This window comes from Podarcis melisellensis (genome assembly GCF_964234715.1).
Source record: "Podarcis melisellensis genome assembly, chromosome: 7".
NCBI classification, from domain to species: Eukaryota; Metazoa; Chordata; class Lepidosauria; order Squamata; family Lacertidae; genus Podarcis; species Podarcis melisellensis.
The window spans coordinates 26177763-26195157 of NC_138539.1; the positions used below are offsets into that span (position 1 = coordinate 26177763).

The window sequence follows — 17395 nt, forward strand, 5'->3', positions numbered from 1 at the left end:
GCGATTGTGTGCAACAATATTTGTATAAGAAATACAATTAAGCCATGGGAGCGGGGAGGTAATTCGAGCTCTGCCTTTTAGGCACTTTTTGTTTAGAATATATGTTTTTAGGGAGGACAAATCTAAATGTGACTATCTTAAGAGTGTTTTCTGAAGCAATCTTGTGCCAGCTAGTGTGGAAGGAAATGTCTGGTTCTGACAGGGCACCAAATAATCATGATGATGTTGTGAAAACGTAAGAATAATTACAGAGGAACAGGAATGCCAAAATTCCCGTGGGATTTCTGAAACATTTATGGAAATATGTGAGAAAAGCTGAAATGCAGCTGGATTTAGTACTGGAAAAGTAATCATCTGGGTGGAAACCAGCTTCAAGAAAGTTTCTGTTGAAAACTGTACAGCGAAAAGTAATAAAACCCTGCACACATCTGCTATGTGCTTTAAAAACAGTAGGCTGGGCTGGATGTGGGGTGAGCTTTCAATTGCATCAGAGACCAGCCATCCCAATTTGTTTTTATTCACAGTTGGAGATGTGGAGGTTTGAGATGCTAAAAATGGACTTTAATACGACGAACTGCTTTGTGAAATTTGTAAGCAGCATGTTCTCAACATTACTGTTCAATTAAAACATATTTTGGAAATTGTGGTGGTATCTTGTAGCCGACACAACAGTGTGGTGTGGAAGTTATCCTCAAACCTAAACTGGTGAATTACTTAAGTGAGGTGGTAGAATAGACCGTGCCACTTCAGACTAAAGACAGGGGGTGCCATTTTCCCAAGGCTTTGCCATATATAGTATGTAAACGGATTGTGCAAGTAAAAAACAAAAGCAAATGCCAACTTTAGAGAAAAAGATTCTAGCCCAGCTGCTAGTAGTGGAGCATTCATAAATGTGATCCACCGACAGCTGTCTCCAGTGATATATTCCATTCTAGAATTGCCTAGATCAGGTCTAAGCTGCAACTACTGATCGGAGAATCTGTCAGTTATGGTTTCCTCAGTTTCTCATTTTTCCAAGTTCTTAAGTTCAGTTCTCTATATTTCCACAAAGCTTTGCACTAAAAATCCTCATAAAAATTCATCAGCATTTTAGTGTGAATTTCTCCTAATATATTTGTATGCAAAGACATATTTTTGCAGTGCAATTTCCCTTAATATAATGCATTTTCACATGCATGTTATTTTCCCTAATACATTCATTTTTATGCACACTTTACCGGGGGTAGATTTAGGGGTGCACAACTGGTTCGGTCGTGCTGTGCGTGAAGCCTTGGGAGTGCTGAACCGATGAAGAATGGCTCGTGAGAGGCGGGGAGCACTGAATTTTGGCATCACACAGGGAGCCACTGAAATTTGAGGCACCAAGGTCTGCCATTTACAGTCATACCTCGGGTTGAAGTAGCTTCAGATGAATATTTTCGGGTTGCGCTCTGTGATGACCTGGAAGTAATGGAGTGCATTACTTCCGGGTTTCGCCACTTACGCATGCGCAGATGCTAAAAATGATGTCACGCGCATGCGCGAAAGTGGTGAACTGCGACCCGTGCATGTGCAGTCACGTGTTACATTCCCTTCAGGATGTGAACGGGGCTCCGGAACAGATCCTATTTGTATCTTGAGGTACCACTGTACTTTACTCCAGTGTATGCATTTTTGTACATGTTACTTGGTTGAAGAACTGCATTGCAAAATTCAGAGACGTGTGAATTAGGAAGGATCATCTTCAGATGCAAGCTGAATAAAATTTCTCACGCATCCCTTGCTGCAACTAACTTGTTCCGTTGCATGCGACGTGCAGCTGAATACTAGGCAATTGGCATTTTTACTAAGAAACAAGTCCCAGCATGTTCAATGGGCTTACTCCTTGGTTTGCATGTCTAAGATTGCAGCCTTAATCACAATCAGCTAACTGACTGAATTGCAGTGTTCATGGGCAATACGGTAATGGGTGAGCAACTAAATGACTTTCAGGTGGATGAGGCCTAAATCTACACCCCATTGCTTTCTATGGAACAGAGCCACAGTGATGGTTAACTCTAGCTTGACCTGTCTCACAATACCAGAGCTATGATTTGTTTCTTCCACTTACAGCTGAACTACTTAAAAGCATATGCAGCATCTTGGTGTGTCTTGGATTTGGAGGAAAGTAACTTTTCTCAGATAGCTGCTCTGCAGATGGCTGGCATATCTGCTTAAACAGGAGGCATGTTTTCTGAGAATGAAAAGGTTTGCAGGATGTTACTGTTGGCCTTGGGAGGTTGTTCACAAGGGAACTTGCCCCCTCAAGTAATAAGCAGTAGTTCCCTGGCCTTCACAGTTCAGGGTTTTTAAAAGGGGGTTTACAGTCCTGTTTAGGTAAACAGCTCGCGGCTGCTTATCTTGTTACTGACTCATAGCAGGCCACTATTGTTTTGTGCAGGTGTCTTCCCAGCAGGTGGGAAAGTGAAAGAACTGCATAGATGTGTGGTCCAGACCCCACCCCCTTTAGATAAGGAAGGTATCTTCTGTGTGTGTGTGTGTGTGTGTGTGTTATGGTAGCTATTATTGTACATGTTGCTTCCAGGAACCTCTGCAGCAAAGTGTTTCCTGCTCTTTGACACTGCAGGAAACAAAGCAAATTCTTTCCATTCCAACATAGGAAGCTTAGGAACATAGAAAGCTGGCTAGTAGCAGGTCAGGCTATTGGCCCATCTAGACCATGATCATCTGCTCTGACTGACAGTTTCTCTGTCAGGGTACATAGGAACATCGGAAGCTCCCATTGCCTCATTTAGGTCTATTTTGTCTACAGTGACTGGCAACAGTTCTGCAGGGTTTCAGACAAGGGTCATGCCCAGTTCTACCTGGCAATGCTGTGAATGGAACTTGAGATCTTTCTCATGCAAAGCAGATGATCCGCCACGGAGCTACAGTTCATCCTACATCTCAAGCAAAATTATGTGGATGCATCTTTAAAAGAAGTCTTTCTCACCATCAGCTACCAGATCCTGTTAACTGGAGGTGCCAGAGACTGAAACGAAGACCTTCTGCCTGAAAAGCATGGGCTCAACCTCAATCTCTCCCCCATCTGCCTCCTCAAGTAATTAGGGAAGATACCTTCTGGTTGTTTATATTGTAATTCATACTACAGTGACTGCTTTCATTTGACTTAAAAAATATCTAGTAGCCAAATATTGTTTGGTGGGCAGTGGCCACATGGTTAGACCAGATTGGAAAGACCTAGTTTTTAATTTCTTCTCAGCCATTAAGTTCCCTGTGAGGGCACCGATAAAAACCACTCTCTATCAAAACTACCAGCCTCATGGGATTATTGCAAAGACAAAATGGGGTGTATGTGGCCCTGAATAAGGAACAAATGTAGTTGTATATTGGGGACTGGCTGGATGAGGAAGAGTGGTGGGAGCCACCCGCCCAAGAGGACACAGAAGACGATGACTTAGATCCCTGATTGTGGTGATGGGACACTGAAGAGCAGTATGCAGAAGGGATGAGTTGGGATGTGCTAGAAGCAGGGGTTTTGAGCGATCAAGGAGAAGGAGAAGGAGGGTCTTGAAGGACAGGATTAGATGCTGGGAGTCTCAGTGTGAGGACAGGCTCAGATAAAGGGGAGTTGGAGACTAAAATCTACCCCCTCTTTGATTTAACTCTATGCTGAGCACAAATATTAATGGTGGAATATATATATGGGCAATAGTTGGATGAATGTAGGGCTAGCAGGGGTCAGGAACCTTTTTCAGCTGTGGGCTGGTCCACTGTCCCTCAGACATTGTGGTGGGCCAGACTATATTTTTTTTTGGGGGGGGGGGAGAATGAACGAATTCCTATGCCCCGCAAATAACCCAGAGATGCATTTTAAATAAAAGCACACCTTCTACTCATGTAAAAACACGCTGATCCCGGACCGTCTGCAGGCTGGACTGAGAAGGTGATTGGGCCGGATCTGGCCCCCAGGCCTTAGTTTGCCTACCCATGGGCTAGGGGCTAGGTGCACATCCTGTAAGATTTCACTCACCCACCTGAATATTGAAAGGTGTGGCAAGATCTGCAAGACACACCTCCCATACATGTTCATTTATTGATTTATAATCCGTGCCTTCATTAAGTATGTCTCAGTCTATGGGATAAAAGTACAGTGCTCTAGTCTCTGATCTGCAGGTGTTGGATAGAGGAGTAGAAGGGACATTGCTGCACAATGAGGAGCTGGTTTCAATGCCATACAGACTGCAAACTTGGGATTCCATCAGGGTGAGAAATTGGAGAAGTAGTATTACAGCGATGTCCCTCCCCACGTGGTTTGGATGCCTGCCTGGCTTGTATCCGCCAGGAGTCATGTGTTCAGTATTGCAAGTCCTATCTTACCAAACTCCCCGCTGAACTTCCAGTGCTTACCAAAGACTTTATTACAGTATTATTATTTCAGCAGACTTTTTAATTGAATTCTGATTTTGTTCTTTAACACATTTTTAGTTTCATTGTGTCCATTCTCTTTTACATCACTTGGAAATGCCTGTGATTATACAAATCACTGAAATAAAATAAGAGAACGAAAAGCGAGAAGTTGCTTTTGTTAAATATCTGTATGCATCCTAACGCTACAAAGAATGAGGCTATTAGGGTTGCAAAATAAATGACGCAGGAATGGCACAGCTAGGAAATGTTAGACTCTGACTTAATCTGTGGCTGTTTAGGTACCGATATATATTACTTCAAAGTATGTGAGCCCCAGCACCATTGTAACAGAGGATCTTAAGCTCATTGCTAGAATAACAAGACATACATAGCTTGCTTACCAGAGTACCATGATCACTGAATATAAGCAACGAGCGCTTTCCGACAGGGCCAATTCCAATTAAAAAGCAAATTAAACAACCATATTTCAAGAAGCAACGTATAAACTGAATAATTCCAAGGACTAATCAATTATTGCCCAGAGCCTGCGAGTAAATGGCAAGCGGTATTCTGAAGCGCACATTCTATTTGTACTTTGAATTCTTTAGCTAAGTTAATTCATGTTCGCTTAAAAGACAGCCTATGAATTTCTGAATGATCTCCTTGTCTGGCAAGTGTGAAATCGAAGGACAGGGTCTCGTCTCCCCCCTCCCCCCAATGTAAAAGCTTTTGATTTGAAAGCTTTTGATTTTTAATGTCGACAGAAACTTCTTTTAACAAAATAAATAAATTTCTGTATTGGGGAGTGGGGGGTGGGGGAGGGAGAGATGAAGGCTGGGAAGAGGAGGCAGAAAGAGAATGATAATTGTTTTCTCTAAGGCTATTATTTAATGTGAAAGCAAATAGTCAGCCCGAGAAACCAGCTAACAGAAGGGGATTAAGGAGAGTCGATCTCGGAGTGGCTTGATTCCTAGCAGTGCTGCTGTCTCTCTTCAGACAGTGACGAGGTGCAGGCGGAGAAGGCGGCAGCAGCAGCAGCAGCAGTTCTCCAGATGGCTGAGGAAAGTGTTTGTCTTGGGTTACTGCAGGGCAGTCTGGACTCGGAGAGCAGGCGGCCTTGGGAACGGGCTTCATTAGGGACCAAGTTGCATGCCCACTAAGTAAAAGAGAGAGAGAGAGAAATGAAAGGAAAAGCAGGCAGGCTGCCCAAGAGGGACTGGGCTTGACTATTGTTAACATATACTTGACCCCCCTCCTCTTCGCTCATGACACAGATGTCTCCTACCTCTATCACCTCCCACTGCTTTAAGCCCTCCCCCCTGCACCTGGGTAGCTGAGCCAGGCCAGCTGCTTGCAGTATGCTGTTTGACTTTAGAGGTGGCTGCTAGCAGAGGGGGGTGGGAGGAAAGAGAGAGCCAGACGCGCACACACACATATACATACGGAGACGCGCGCACACACATACACACACGCGCGCGCGAGGGGAGAACAAACAAACAAACGGCGGAGCCTTTCCTGCAGGACGGATCTGTGCACAGACATTACATGGAGCTGCTTCCCCGAGCGGGCGGGCGCATGGGAAGCCTGCAAATCTATGCATCGCCGCCTTAGAGAGAGAGAGAGAGAGAGAGAGAGAGAGAGAGAGAGAGAGAGAGAGAGAGAGAGAGAAGAGGCGGAGGAGGAGGAGGCAGGCGCACCGCCACTGACAGCGCGTAAGATCCACCGCTTGGACTCTCGGCTCACATTTTTCGTCTGCAACAATAACAGCGACCACGGGCGGCCGCCGAGGAGGAGGACCTGAGCCTTCCGCATCGGGCTACTTGGAGGACTTTTATTTTCCATTCTTCTTGCTACGCTGATTCTCATATGCGCTTTCTTGAGCCTTTGGCACCCCCGAGAAGCTCTCCCTCGCGCGGATCCTCCTTTCCTCCCCCCACCCTTTTTTATTAAAAAGAAAGAGAGAGAAACCACACGCGTAAGAACAGCTGGAGTTTGGCTTCGTCTTTCCTCGTTTCCTTCGCGCCGTTTGGACCTTTTCGTGTGTGAACGTGGATGATCCGGAGCGGGGAGGAAAGAGAAGGAAGCGAAGCCACATTGCGTCGCCCCTTTTTCCTCTCCCGGGTCCCCGCCGGCCGGCCAGCCTGGGCTGTCCGAGCTCCGCCAAGGAGGACTGGAACTTTTTATTTTCAGCTCTCTGCCTGGGGCGAATGGTGGGAGTCTCCGGTCCTTTGCAATGTAAGTAACACCCACCCACCCACCTACCTTACACCCCCGACCGGCCAGCCGGCAGCAAGGCATACGGAGGGACTAGGAATTGGCGCGCCACTAGATCCCGGAGCCGGATTGCGGGATGGGTTGGGTTGCGCGCAGCCTCGGTCCCCGGATTTCATTCCCCTTTCTGCCCTTTACTTAGGCGGGATCCTGTGGTTGTTAACTAACCCGCTAACACGGCTCGGAGTTGCTGTTGCCGCGGTAGCAAACCGCGCAAAGGATAGGATTGCATGCGAAACCAAACCAAACACCCCGCTACTCTCAGCTCTCGATTTTGTCCCTTTCCGAAAGTGACCAAAGAGCAAAAAGTTTTATGGGGGGAAATAAGCTCCGTCTGCAGCATCGGTTCGAATTCGAGTATAAGTCTCCTTGAGCTCAAGTGCTTAAATTTGAAATGGGCTCAGTTCAGTAACCCATCTTCCCCACCCTCGCGCCAAAACGAGTGCGACCACCACAGTGCCTCTGAGCGCGTGCAGAGTGCTATTGTTTACTGCCGAGTAACCGCAACGACGTATCTGGGATGGGGATGCGGCAGGGCTTCTGATTCAGAAAACAGGTTTTCCAGGCTGGCATGAGATCTCCTTTTGCGAATTAACCCATAGTCTCATCTCTGTTTCTTTTCTTTTTGTCCCTCTATTTCAAGATGATCCTTGCTCGATATGAGCTCATGTGATCAAGAGCGCTTGAAATGTAATGTTTTCAACCTAGACAGTATGGATCGAAACTGTAAATCACGGAAAGCGCTGTAGACATATTTTTCTCACAGATATATTTCAGGTAAAGGATATCCCATTTAATTTCTGTATAATCAAGTGCAGAATGAAACATGAACAAATCTTTGATCTCTGTATTGTCACTTTACTGTTACATATTACAATGATTAACAATAATTAAGAGATCAGGAACTTCCAGATTTGTTTATTAATGTATGTCACTAGATCTGATCTAGACTGTATTGAAGAGAACTTTAGCGTTTTGGTAAGTTTAGTAATCTCCTAAATACATTTACTTAGAATCTCCTTAGCAATCTCCTAAATACATTTACTTAGAAGTAAGACTCATTGAGTTCAATGGAGCTTTCTCCCAGGTAAGTAAGTATGTTTAGGATAGAATTTCAGCCTTAGCCAAGCAGTGTCTCTCTTGGAATAAACACAGTGAACAGGTCACAAAAGATAGGAAGCTTAGTTGACCATTTACTTTTTTCACTGGCTTGAAGTTTCATAGATTTTAATGTAATTTCAGTACTGTGAGTGGTGCATCACTGAATCTCCTGTAGTACCAAATTGTTTTGGATCATCAAACTTCCTACTGTATTATTTAGAAATGGAAGTGGAATTTCTATTATGGACCATATGGACTCATTGAGGTTACCAAGCTCCTAAATGCATACAACTTATGCTATGTAAGAGAAAAGCAGTCATTGCTACTACATTTTGATATAGTGGAGGTTTTCTGTAATTTTTATGTCTGTCTGGAAGTAAGTCCAAGAGGGGCTTATGCCTAGGTAAAAGGTCTATCAGATTGCACCCTTGCAGCACAATCCTGTGCATGTCTACTCTGGGAATTAGCTCAGCTGAGTTCAATGAGACTTGTTCCCAGGTGTTTATGTTTAGGATATTGCAGGCTAAGTCTCCCTGCGATTGAGGGCAAAGGCTCTAGGTAGTTTACAGTTCACATGCAGAAGGGCTCATGTTCAATTCCTTGCCTCTCCAGGTAGATTCTCTGTCTAAATACAGGAGAGCTGCTAGCAGTCAGTGCCAACAATATTGAACTAGGTATACCAGTAGCCTGACTCTGTATATGGCTGCTTCCTATAGTGTATCTTGCAATGGGAGATTTCCTAGCAAATGTTATAATGTGGCCCACTTCCTTGATGGATTACTTCTGAGTCTTGGAATGCACTGCTCGGGTTTTGCTTCAGCAGAAATTCATGTACTTAATGTAACTATGACCCCTTTAACTTTTAACATTGCTTTCCCTAATTAATCTGTTCAGGCCCCAGACTTAAATGGCTGTCCACAGCTGCTGAAAATTGATTTTTCCCTTGATGGTGGTCTGAGTTGCTGACCAAATCAGATTTTTTCCCCTCCATCAGTTGTAGACCAACTTTAAATCTGTTTTGATATTCTGTATTAATATAATAATAAAAACCCAGACACACAAATACCCCTGACAAACAAAAATCTATGTGATCTGAAATCTGATCTCCGTGATGTTTGTGTTGTTATGGTGATAGTCTTAAAGTGCTCTTAAAAGTAAAATAGAAAACTTAAATTGGCATTTTTATTTCAGCATCTTTATGGATTTAAGAATTTACCAAGAGACTTACCTTATGCTGACCTGACATATTATCAGTTTTTATTTTAATTTCTGGCTGATTACACAGAGGATATGACACAGATACAGATCAAACAATATTGGTCTCTAATGGCTGTGCCATAGTTCCCTTTTCAATTCTTTTTCAATTCCTTTGAGATTATTTCCTAAGGAAAGTGAACCAGCATGATTTTCAACAGCTGTGGAAACTCTTAGGAAATTTAGACTGCCTTCCCTATACAATCCGAGTGCCGGATTCTAAAAATCTGAAAATTGTTTACTTAGCAGTGTCCCTTAGAAAAATATCCAACACAAAGTTTCTTGCATTCTAACAAACGACTTGCAAGCTGTTGTGTTAGCCAGCCATCTTTCTTAATTATTACTGCAAAACTTTTCTGGTCAGTGTATCAAATTTCATTGTGTATTTTTACTACCGTAGCACATGTTGAATTGGATTGGTGGATTCTCCCTCTTCCACCCCCCACCCCCCCACTTCCCCTCACCCCCCTTGGCATAAAACTGTAGAGCACTGTAAATTAAAACAAAAACAAAGTAAAGTATAGATATCCCGTGCCGATGACTTAATACAAAACCCGACCATCTTTCATTCTGTGTTTATGAGAAATAAGACTTTTGTCTTCAAAACTCTTGTGAACAAGCTCACATTCCCTTTTGCAGTGGAATGCAGACTGCATTCTGGCCACTGCTTCTGCTCACTATGTTTTGCTCCAGGAGTGTCCATCTTTTTCCTAAAATGCTTTTGTTTTAAAAGATTTATTTTTATACGCACTCCCTTGGTTAACCCAAACTTGATGGGAACACTCCATCAAAGTATTGTGAGCATACACCATTGTCCGTGTGGCACTATGTCTTCTTAATACTCAAACTGCATGTACGCCTCTGCCAACATCATGCCTTGTGATTCTGTATAGAGGAGGAGGAGGAGGAGGAGGAGGAGGAGGAGGTTCCTCCACCTGAAGCCCTGGTCAGTGGCCAGCAAGCCCCCAGGCATTCTTCCCTGTCAACTCCTGTTTCTCACCCTTCTGAAATGGAGCTCAGCTGACAAGCATTGAATGCAAAGCCTGCTGCACTAAGGCTGCATGGCGCTTTGCTAGAAAGGCGCTGTGAACAAAAATTGGCATCTGTGTCGTATTTGCATTGTGGACAGGAGGGGGAAGGGCTGCTACCATGGACGTTTTCATTGTTCAACTTTGTTTGCCGCAAGCTCGTTACTGTTAAAATATTTAGCTAATTGAAAAGCGACACAACTGTGTGTCAGTATCGTGCTCCCATTTTCGGGGGGAAATAAACACTTCCAAGACTGCCACCTCCTTTGTCCTGTGCAAACTTAAGTTGACACTTGGCGATCAAAAAGCCTTATCAGCAGAAATAAAACAGGGACTTGCTGTGGGATGGAAACGTTTGTATCTGGTGGATTGGTTAAATCTGGATGAGGTGATTTTTTTTAAAATGGTGCTTTTTCACTGAGTCTTGTCGATAGTTCTAGGGGCCTTAGAAGTACACAGAAATCTAAGTATCGGTATTAAAATGTAAATGACACCGTTTTCTCACAAAAGAATGGCCTCCAGTGCAAAATTTTCTTAACTCTCCACATTCCTTTTAACACGATCAGTTCTGCAGAGTCCAGGAAGACAAACGTGTGCAGATTTCAATGCGAAATTACTTCTTAACAGGAGCAAATGCATTGGGTGCACTGGGCATTGCAAATGGCAATGGTCATATTCTAATTCAAGTCTGCTTTTGTTTTAAGCTGAATATTTTTTAAAAGCAAATATTTTGAAGCAGAATGGCACTGAAAGGAAGCGCTTAGACAAATAAAAAGGAGCATAGCTTTTAAAAGCGGTCTAAATTTAGAATGCACGATTAGCTTAATCTGCAAGACATTGACTTCCATCTTCATTAATATCTTTTCCACCACTGATAAGGAAGTTCTCAAATGATGTTTAAAGAGCAGTGGGTGTTTTATTAAAGTAAGCATGGGTTCACTATAATGGAGGTAATTGTGAGTGATAAGAACAGGGCAGGTTATCTGTATGTTGTTTAAACAGAAGCAGCTACTTTTGCATCATTCCCAAGAGCCATCTGCGCAAGGGGGGGGTGTCACCTGTCTGTCCACCCTAATTATAGGGGGTGGGTGGGAGGAGAAATAAAAATGGAGAGGTCTTTTTGGTAATGAAACCCATAGTGATTTTATTGTAAATGAGTCTTGTGTACAGAGGAAGATGCTAATTTTGAAAGGAAAACAAACTGCTATATTGACTGCCATGCCCTGGCAGTTGTGAAACAGAATGGGAAGAAAGGGCAATGGGATGCTGAATTAGCACTGTAGTTTGAGTTGTGAGTGCTCAGTGGTAAAAAGTGGTCATTTGGGGTTCATGTTTTTTGTGCTCTTTTTGAGAACCTCTTATTCTAATTTTGAAAAAAAAAAAATAGTATTTGCTTCAGTATACTGGGATACAGCTGGTCTTTTCTAGATTGGAGATAGTTATTTCATATAGCTATTTCTTTACATTTCCCATCTGACTTAGTAGTTTTGGTGCATATGTGTGCTAACCTTAAAGGAATTAAGAATGTATTTTGCAAATAAAAGGTCACATGCATTTCTCCCACATCTGTTTATAGTAATTATGAACATAATTAGCATAAGAATTACAAGTGAAGTAATGACGAGCTGAGCTGAGCAGTGAGGTATTATAGTATAATGGTCATATGTTGGCATTCTCACATTATAACACACTAGAATTCACATATTCAATGCAAGAAAGGAAATGCTAGGTTTTGAAGCATTAAAACAGCTAAAAAATCTCTCTGCCTGAGGCAGATGGACTTCCTTGCTTTATAAGGAGGTAACCCGTTATTAAGAGAGAATCAGCTGAAATTAAGATTTGTAGCCTCAAGCTTGGACTTTCAGACAGCTGTGATTATGAATGGTTCGTCTGTTACACATTTTTACTCTGACCACCGTGTATATTGCTTTCTTTAAAGCAAAAAAGGGGGAGGGAGAGGTGGGCAGAACAAACATTTTCACAACAAATGATTTTTTCTAAAAACATGGCAATTTTCTGTGAGATCTACCAGATAGGAAAGATTTAGATATTACAGTTCCTGTAATGTCTAAAATATATCTTAAATCTGGAGAATAAGTGCTAATATTTTGAGAAGACTCTCCTCCCCTCACCACCATAGGAAAACGTTCTAGAGACCTAGGGCCCAATCCATGGTAATTTTGCTTTACACAGCTATGTCCTGTGGTGCATTGTTTGCATAGAATAGGCATAAGAGAAGTTTCTGGAAGATTCTGATTATTATTTAACTAACAACCCATCATGTGCATTTTTACTTGAAGTAAGTCCACTGTGTTCAATAGGACTTACACTGCAGCCAAAGACCATCTGTGGATTCCACAGAAAGTATTCCTGATTCATACTGGAGCAAATGCACCCAGCTGAAGCAAATTGAGCATACTTTTCATTCCCTTTATAATGTATGCTTGATTTCTATCGAATATGGTTATCCATACATGACCATTATAGAAGGCGATGAGGAGGTGGGGGAAAGTTGTTTGCGTTTCGAGAATGAAACAATCTGTGTAGAGAACCAGACGTCACTTTAGATACATAACATTTGCTCTTTCATCAGAGTACATTCAGACATCCTTTCTGGCAGTGATTGTGCAGTTAATCACCTCTAATTTATTTGTAGCAAGTAAAAAAAGAGGTTATTGGGCCTTGGTTCTGAGTAACTATGCTGAAGATCAATGTGTGATCACAGAACACTCAACACAGAGCACATTTTGTTGGTATAAGCCTTGCGATGTATTCTGAGGAATGAAGAATTAGAAAATAATATCTTGTGCTATGTCCCAATGATACCATGAGGTTTTCACATTATTGGATTAGTAGAGGATTTATGACAGAGTCGTCTTTATGTGGCATTTCATTACAGTGTCACAATTTTCACACACACACACACCCTTTCCTCTGGTGTTAAGATTCTGCTTTTGGCCTTTGTCATGTGTCAAGTCCTCTTCCATATATTCTTTGGTGGGGAAAGGAAGCATTTGGTCCAAGTGTATTGCTCTGGCTGCTATAGCTGCCCAGTATTCCCTCTTTTGATTTGATGATCAGCAGTCCCAAGGGGAATAGACAATTTTCAAAGTAAATTAATATCATTACCATTATAGTCTTCTCAACATGGAAAACTTTCATTCCGTGCTCTTTTACTTTTTAAGAAGAGCCCTGTGGATCAAGTCAAACATCCATCTGCAGTGTAATCTTATATATGTTTGCTCAGAAGTAAGTCTTATTGATTTCAGTGGGACTTCTGAAGAGACATGCTTTGGATGGTGCTGCTAGTTTTGCCTTCTTTGTCCAATCACAGCAAACAGATACTCTCATTTTCTTACTCATATTGAAATACTGCCCATCAATGAGGCCAAACTTAGATTCACAAAATGTTTAGGGGTATGCATACCCCTGCATCCCCCCAGGAAAAAAGCTCTGGCTAGAGGTATACTGCTTCTAAGGACAGATGCCGCATTTAATTATCATGGACAATAACAATTTGTTAATGTTTCCTCCATGAATTTGGCTAATACGCTGGTGCCAGCACATTCAGTGAATTATTTTCTTTATACTTGACTTGATTCTCCGTGGTTTCACTGGGTGAACTTAAAATAAGTCATGTGGGGTCTAGATTTCCAAGTCGCCAATTTAATGATAGAAACCTTATGTGGAGAAAGAATAACTACAGTTCTTTTTAGATGCAGAAGTAGTGGATTAAAAAGTATGGATCTCTTTTATTAAAGGTGTTTGCTAAGCTCACTAAATGCTTAAACAAACAGGGAACCCACAAACTTTCAAAAAAATGAAAGCAATACATTAGACATCACTTTAATTTATGAGATTGGACCAGGCAGATAATTGCCCTTTAATCTGTTTCCACATAAAAGAAATGGCTGAGGAAACTCTTTGCAAGAGGTTGGTGTGTGTGTTTGTATGTTGGTATATATTCACCTATTGACATGTTGAAGCCTTATGTATTCTAAGTAGATTTTAGCTGGTGGATCAGAACCCCAAATTGGGACATGTCACAGCTTCAGTGCCACCACCATTTTTCTGCCATCTTTTCAGTGGGTGGTTGCGTTTTAAGAAGGGCCAATAGTGAGAGAGGATAATGAAAGAGAGAGAGGTGGATGCATAGGGTAAATTAACTGTGTCTCATGTTGCAGAATGTTTGGAGCTAAGGGGAGTCCCAGCTCTGACAGACTTGAAAACTTACTTTGATGTGTTCAGAATATTTCAGTTTTTCTTCATCAATTTTAAGAAGGTATGAGAAAACTGAGATGGTTAAGATTACACTTTTTAGAATGAGCCAGTTAAAGAGGGCCAAGTTACTTTGGCCCTTTGGGCAGGTTTTAGCTTGGTCCAGATCAGAAAAATTCAAATAATGGAGATAGCAACACATTCATCCATTGCATTTATATACCACCTTTCTGCCAAAGGCACCCAAAGAGGTTTGCAATTTTAAAGGACTAAAAATCAAAATTCCTGGTTGCTGCAGGTTGCCAGGAAATGCACCAATAATGGGCAAACTTTTTCTTAGGTTCTTCATCCCCCTCCATGTAACAAGGAGACATTTGAGCCTGCCCTGCAATGTGCTTTGTAAAAGGGCCTACACTGAGGGAAGTATGAGTACAAACAAGTAATGGTTAGATGAACTTTGCTTGTTCTTGGCGGATCTTCATGGCCCATAATAATCTGGATGATACATATTTTACGAAGAAGAAGAAGAAAGGAGAAGATAAAACCAGTAAACTGATCATGGAACTGAGAGAACCAAAGTTTTAATTTCTAGAACATTCTAGTCATGCAGCGGTAAAGGAAATCCACTTTATATCTGCAATGCCATCATTGTCCTTGCTTCACATATTTGCATTTTGGGACCTGGCATTAAGAACTGAGGGGAAACCCTGGCACAGATCGAACTTCTTCTTCAGGTATTTTATTCAGGCAGACTTGATTTTTAAAAAATTATTTATTTTGGGGGGAAAAAGACGTATGGAAAATATTCCCTCGAGAAAGGGCCTTTGGCTTAATGGCAGTTTCCCAGGCTGGAAGATGGGTGCTTCCTTAGCAGGTGTGTCTGTGCATATATGTGCGCCAAAGTTGGGCTTTCCACCCCCATGAGGAGAAGTTTGCTCCCACCTCTAGGCGAGTGCCCCCTCCCTCCTTCTCCCTCTCTCTCTGTTTATTTTCCTGCTTCCATCTGGGCCATGCTGATATTGTAATCACCCTGATGCACATTGCCTCTCCTTCCCCCTCCTTTCTCTCACATACAATGTGCCATCCTGACAAGGCTTTTACTTCAGATAAGCTGCGATGTGTGTTTAATGAATACAAAGCCCTAGCTGCGCTGCTGCCTCGGCTCCTGCCTGTGCTCTCCTCAGCCAGAAGGTAATCTCCAAGCATTTTGAAAGTGGTGTTGCAGGAGAGGGGAGGGGGAGAGATGCTTCTCCTCCCTCCCTCCCTCCCTTTCTCAGCGCCCCCTCCCCATCTCCTCTAAATGATGCTGAAGTCGATAACAGCTCCGGAGAAGTGAAGATGTAACCTCTTATCTTGCTTCTCTTCTTAGCTGGTGGGGAATTTACATTTAAAGATTAGCCTGGAGTGAGAGAAAAGGGATCTGCCTTTTGTTGTGTGGGGTTATGAGGCATCTAACCTCACCTGGCCTGGCCTTGCAATCTCCCATCAGCTCAGTTATTCAAACAGGACTTGCAAAGGTGAGATTATTTTATCTCTCCTCTCTCTCTCCATCTCTCTCCCCCACCCTTATCTTTAATTGGTTTTAGTGTGGCTAGTCTGAATGGCTTTAGGAAGGGGTTTGGGGTTTGTTTTTTGTTTTTTAAAAAATCCGTGATACAGCAAAGGAAGTGTGGTTTTGTGGCAAATAGATCATTTATTTACCCGGCTTTAAAAGCATTAGATAGACAGAGAGGATGAACATCGTAACAATTTGATTACCTCTTTTATTGGGTGGGAATGGGTAGCGAATAGTCTCTGTGTGTAGGGGGGAGAAGGGAAGCTTTGAAAATGTCCATTGCTTTAAAAAAAAAGTTTCAGAAGGGTTTCATCCCTTTTCTTTTTATCCCACCTTTACTGAAGTTTCTGCATATGGATTATATTCTGAGTGTTTTGAGATAATGGTTCTCATAAAACAACAATAAGTGCAATTGGTAATGGGAGTCCAACGCATTAATCCCACTGAGTGCAATGGGACTTAAACTTCCTTGTAACAAATTCTTGGGATGGCAACCTCAGGGGATTTCTGGTTTGAATTTTATGCCAGAATTGTATGCATGACTATTTGTAAGAGGGATACTGTTAATTTCTTTATTTAGTGAAGGACTCGCTCTGCTTTCTGCTTAACCTCTGTTTGGTTTTTAGGTGATAGGACCTAAGTCCACAAATGCATGCTTTTTATAGTTTAAATTTTGATACTGCTCTTAGAATTCCTCAGAATAGGAATTAGGCAAGGGACAACTCAAACACCATCTGGAAGTAATTTTTTTAAAGTCCCCAATAAACCCCTCTGGCTTCAGAATACCCCAGTCCTAAGCACCGTTACTTGAAAGTCAGTTCTACTGAAATGGGCAGATATTGTTTTAAACTCAATTTGTTTTTGTTTTGAGATATTAACACCTTCCTCTGGCTGCAGCGCTTGGCCAGGTGTTGGCATAACTGGATACAGAGATATGATCCAGTAGCTAAGAGTCTACGTAATTAAAATTTGTGTAAAGCCAAGAGGGGCGGTAGGACATGTATCTGTGTTGACAACAGAAGATCAATAGCGTAAGACAATAGAGTCCCATTATTTTACTTCCATTGACTGAATATATTGACATTTCAGGTTTATGATTGCCTCAGTGAACATGATGGAACACAAGTTCACAAACCAACAGGCAGAGTGCCACATATATTACTGTATGTCATATCTGCCTTCAAGCTACCTTATCACTGAAGCAGAATAGTAATGGATGGTTGCAGAACACTTGGGGAGGTTTAGCCTCTATCAGTTACAAAGCTGACATACAGCAGGTCTTGGGAGCATCTGCTAGGGCTGCTAGGGCTGCTGCAGTTTAGAGTTTAAGAGCTAAGAGCAGACAACACAACAAGGTACTTAGGTTTTCATATTTTATATTTGGCAGAGACATTTGAAATTTTCCCATGAGAACTGATTGGGCAACTATGCACAATTCCATTGGTGCTGAAGTGCCAAAGCACCTGCTAGAGATTCCTTGGATTTGTAGACTATGAGTGAATTCAAAAGCAAAGTTTAAATGAGATTTCTTTCTCCTGTTTTTCTGTATGCACACTGGATCAATTTCTGGTGGTAAAGA

At 42.2% G+C, this 17395-nt stretch overlaps 1 protein-coding gene across 7 annotated transcripts in view; it reads left to right on the plus strand.

Moving 5' to 3' along the window:
- The first annotated feature begins 5708 nt into the window (after window positions 1-5708).
- Window positions 5709-17395, plus strand: part of RUNX1T1 (RUNX1 partner transcriptional co-repressor 1) — a 147099-nt gene continuing 135412 nt past the window's right edge. The window contains exons 1-2 of one of the 7 annotated variants that reach the window (XM_081919758.1): window positions 5710-6624; window positions 7304-7437. Coding sequence is in view for 1 of the 7 variants with exons in the window: in XM_081919756.1 (XP_081775882.1) it covers window positions 6597-6624 (28 nt within the window). In the remaining 6 variants the exon portion in view is untranslated. Of the gene's footprint in view, window positions 6625-7303; window positions 7438-15381; window positions 15453-15651; window positions 15779-17395 lie in introns of those variants that run through there. The other 6 variants (XM_081919752.1, XM_081919756.1, XM_081919753.1 and 3 more) reach the window with 6 other exon arrangements.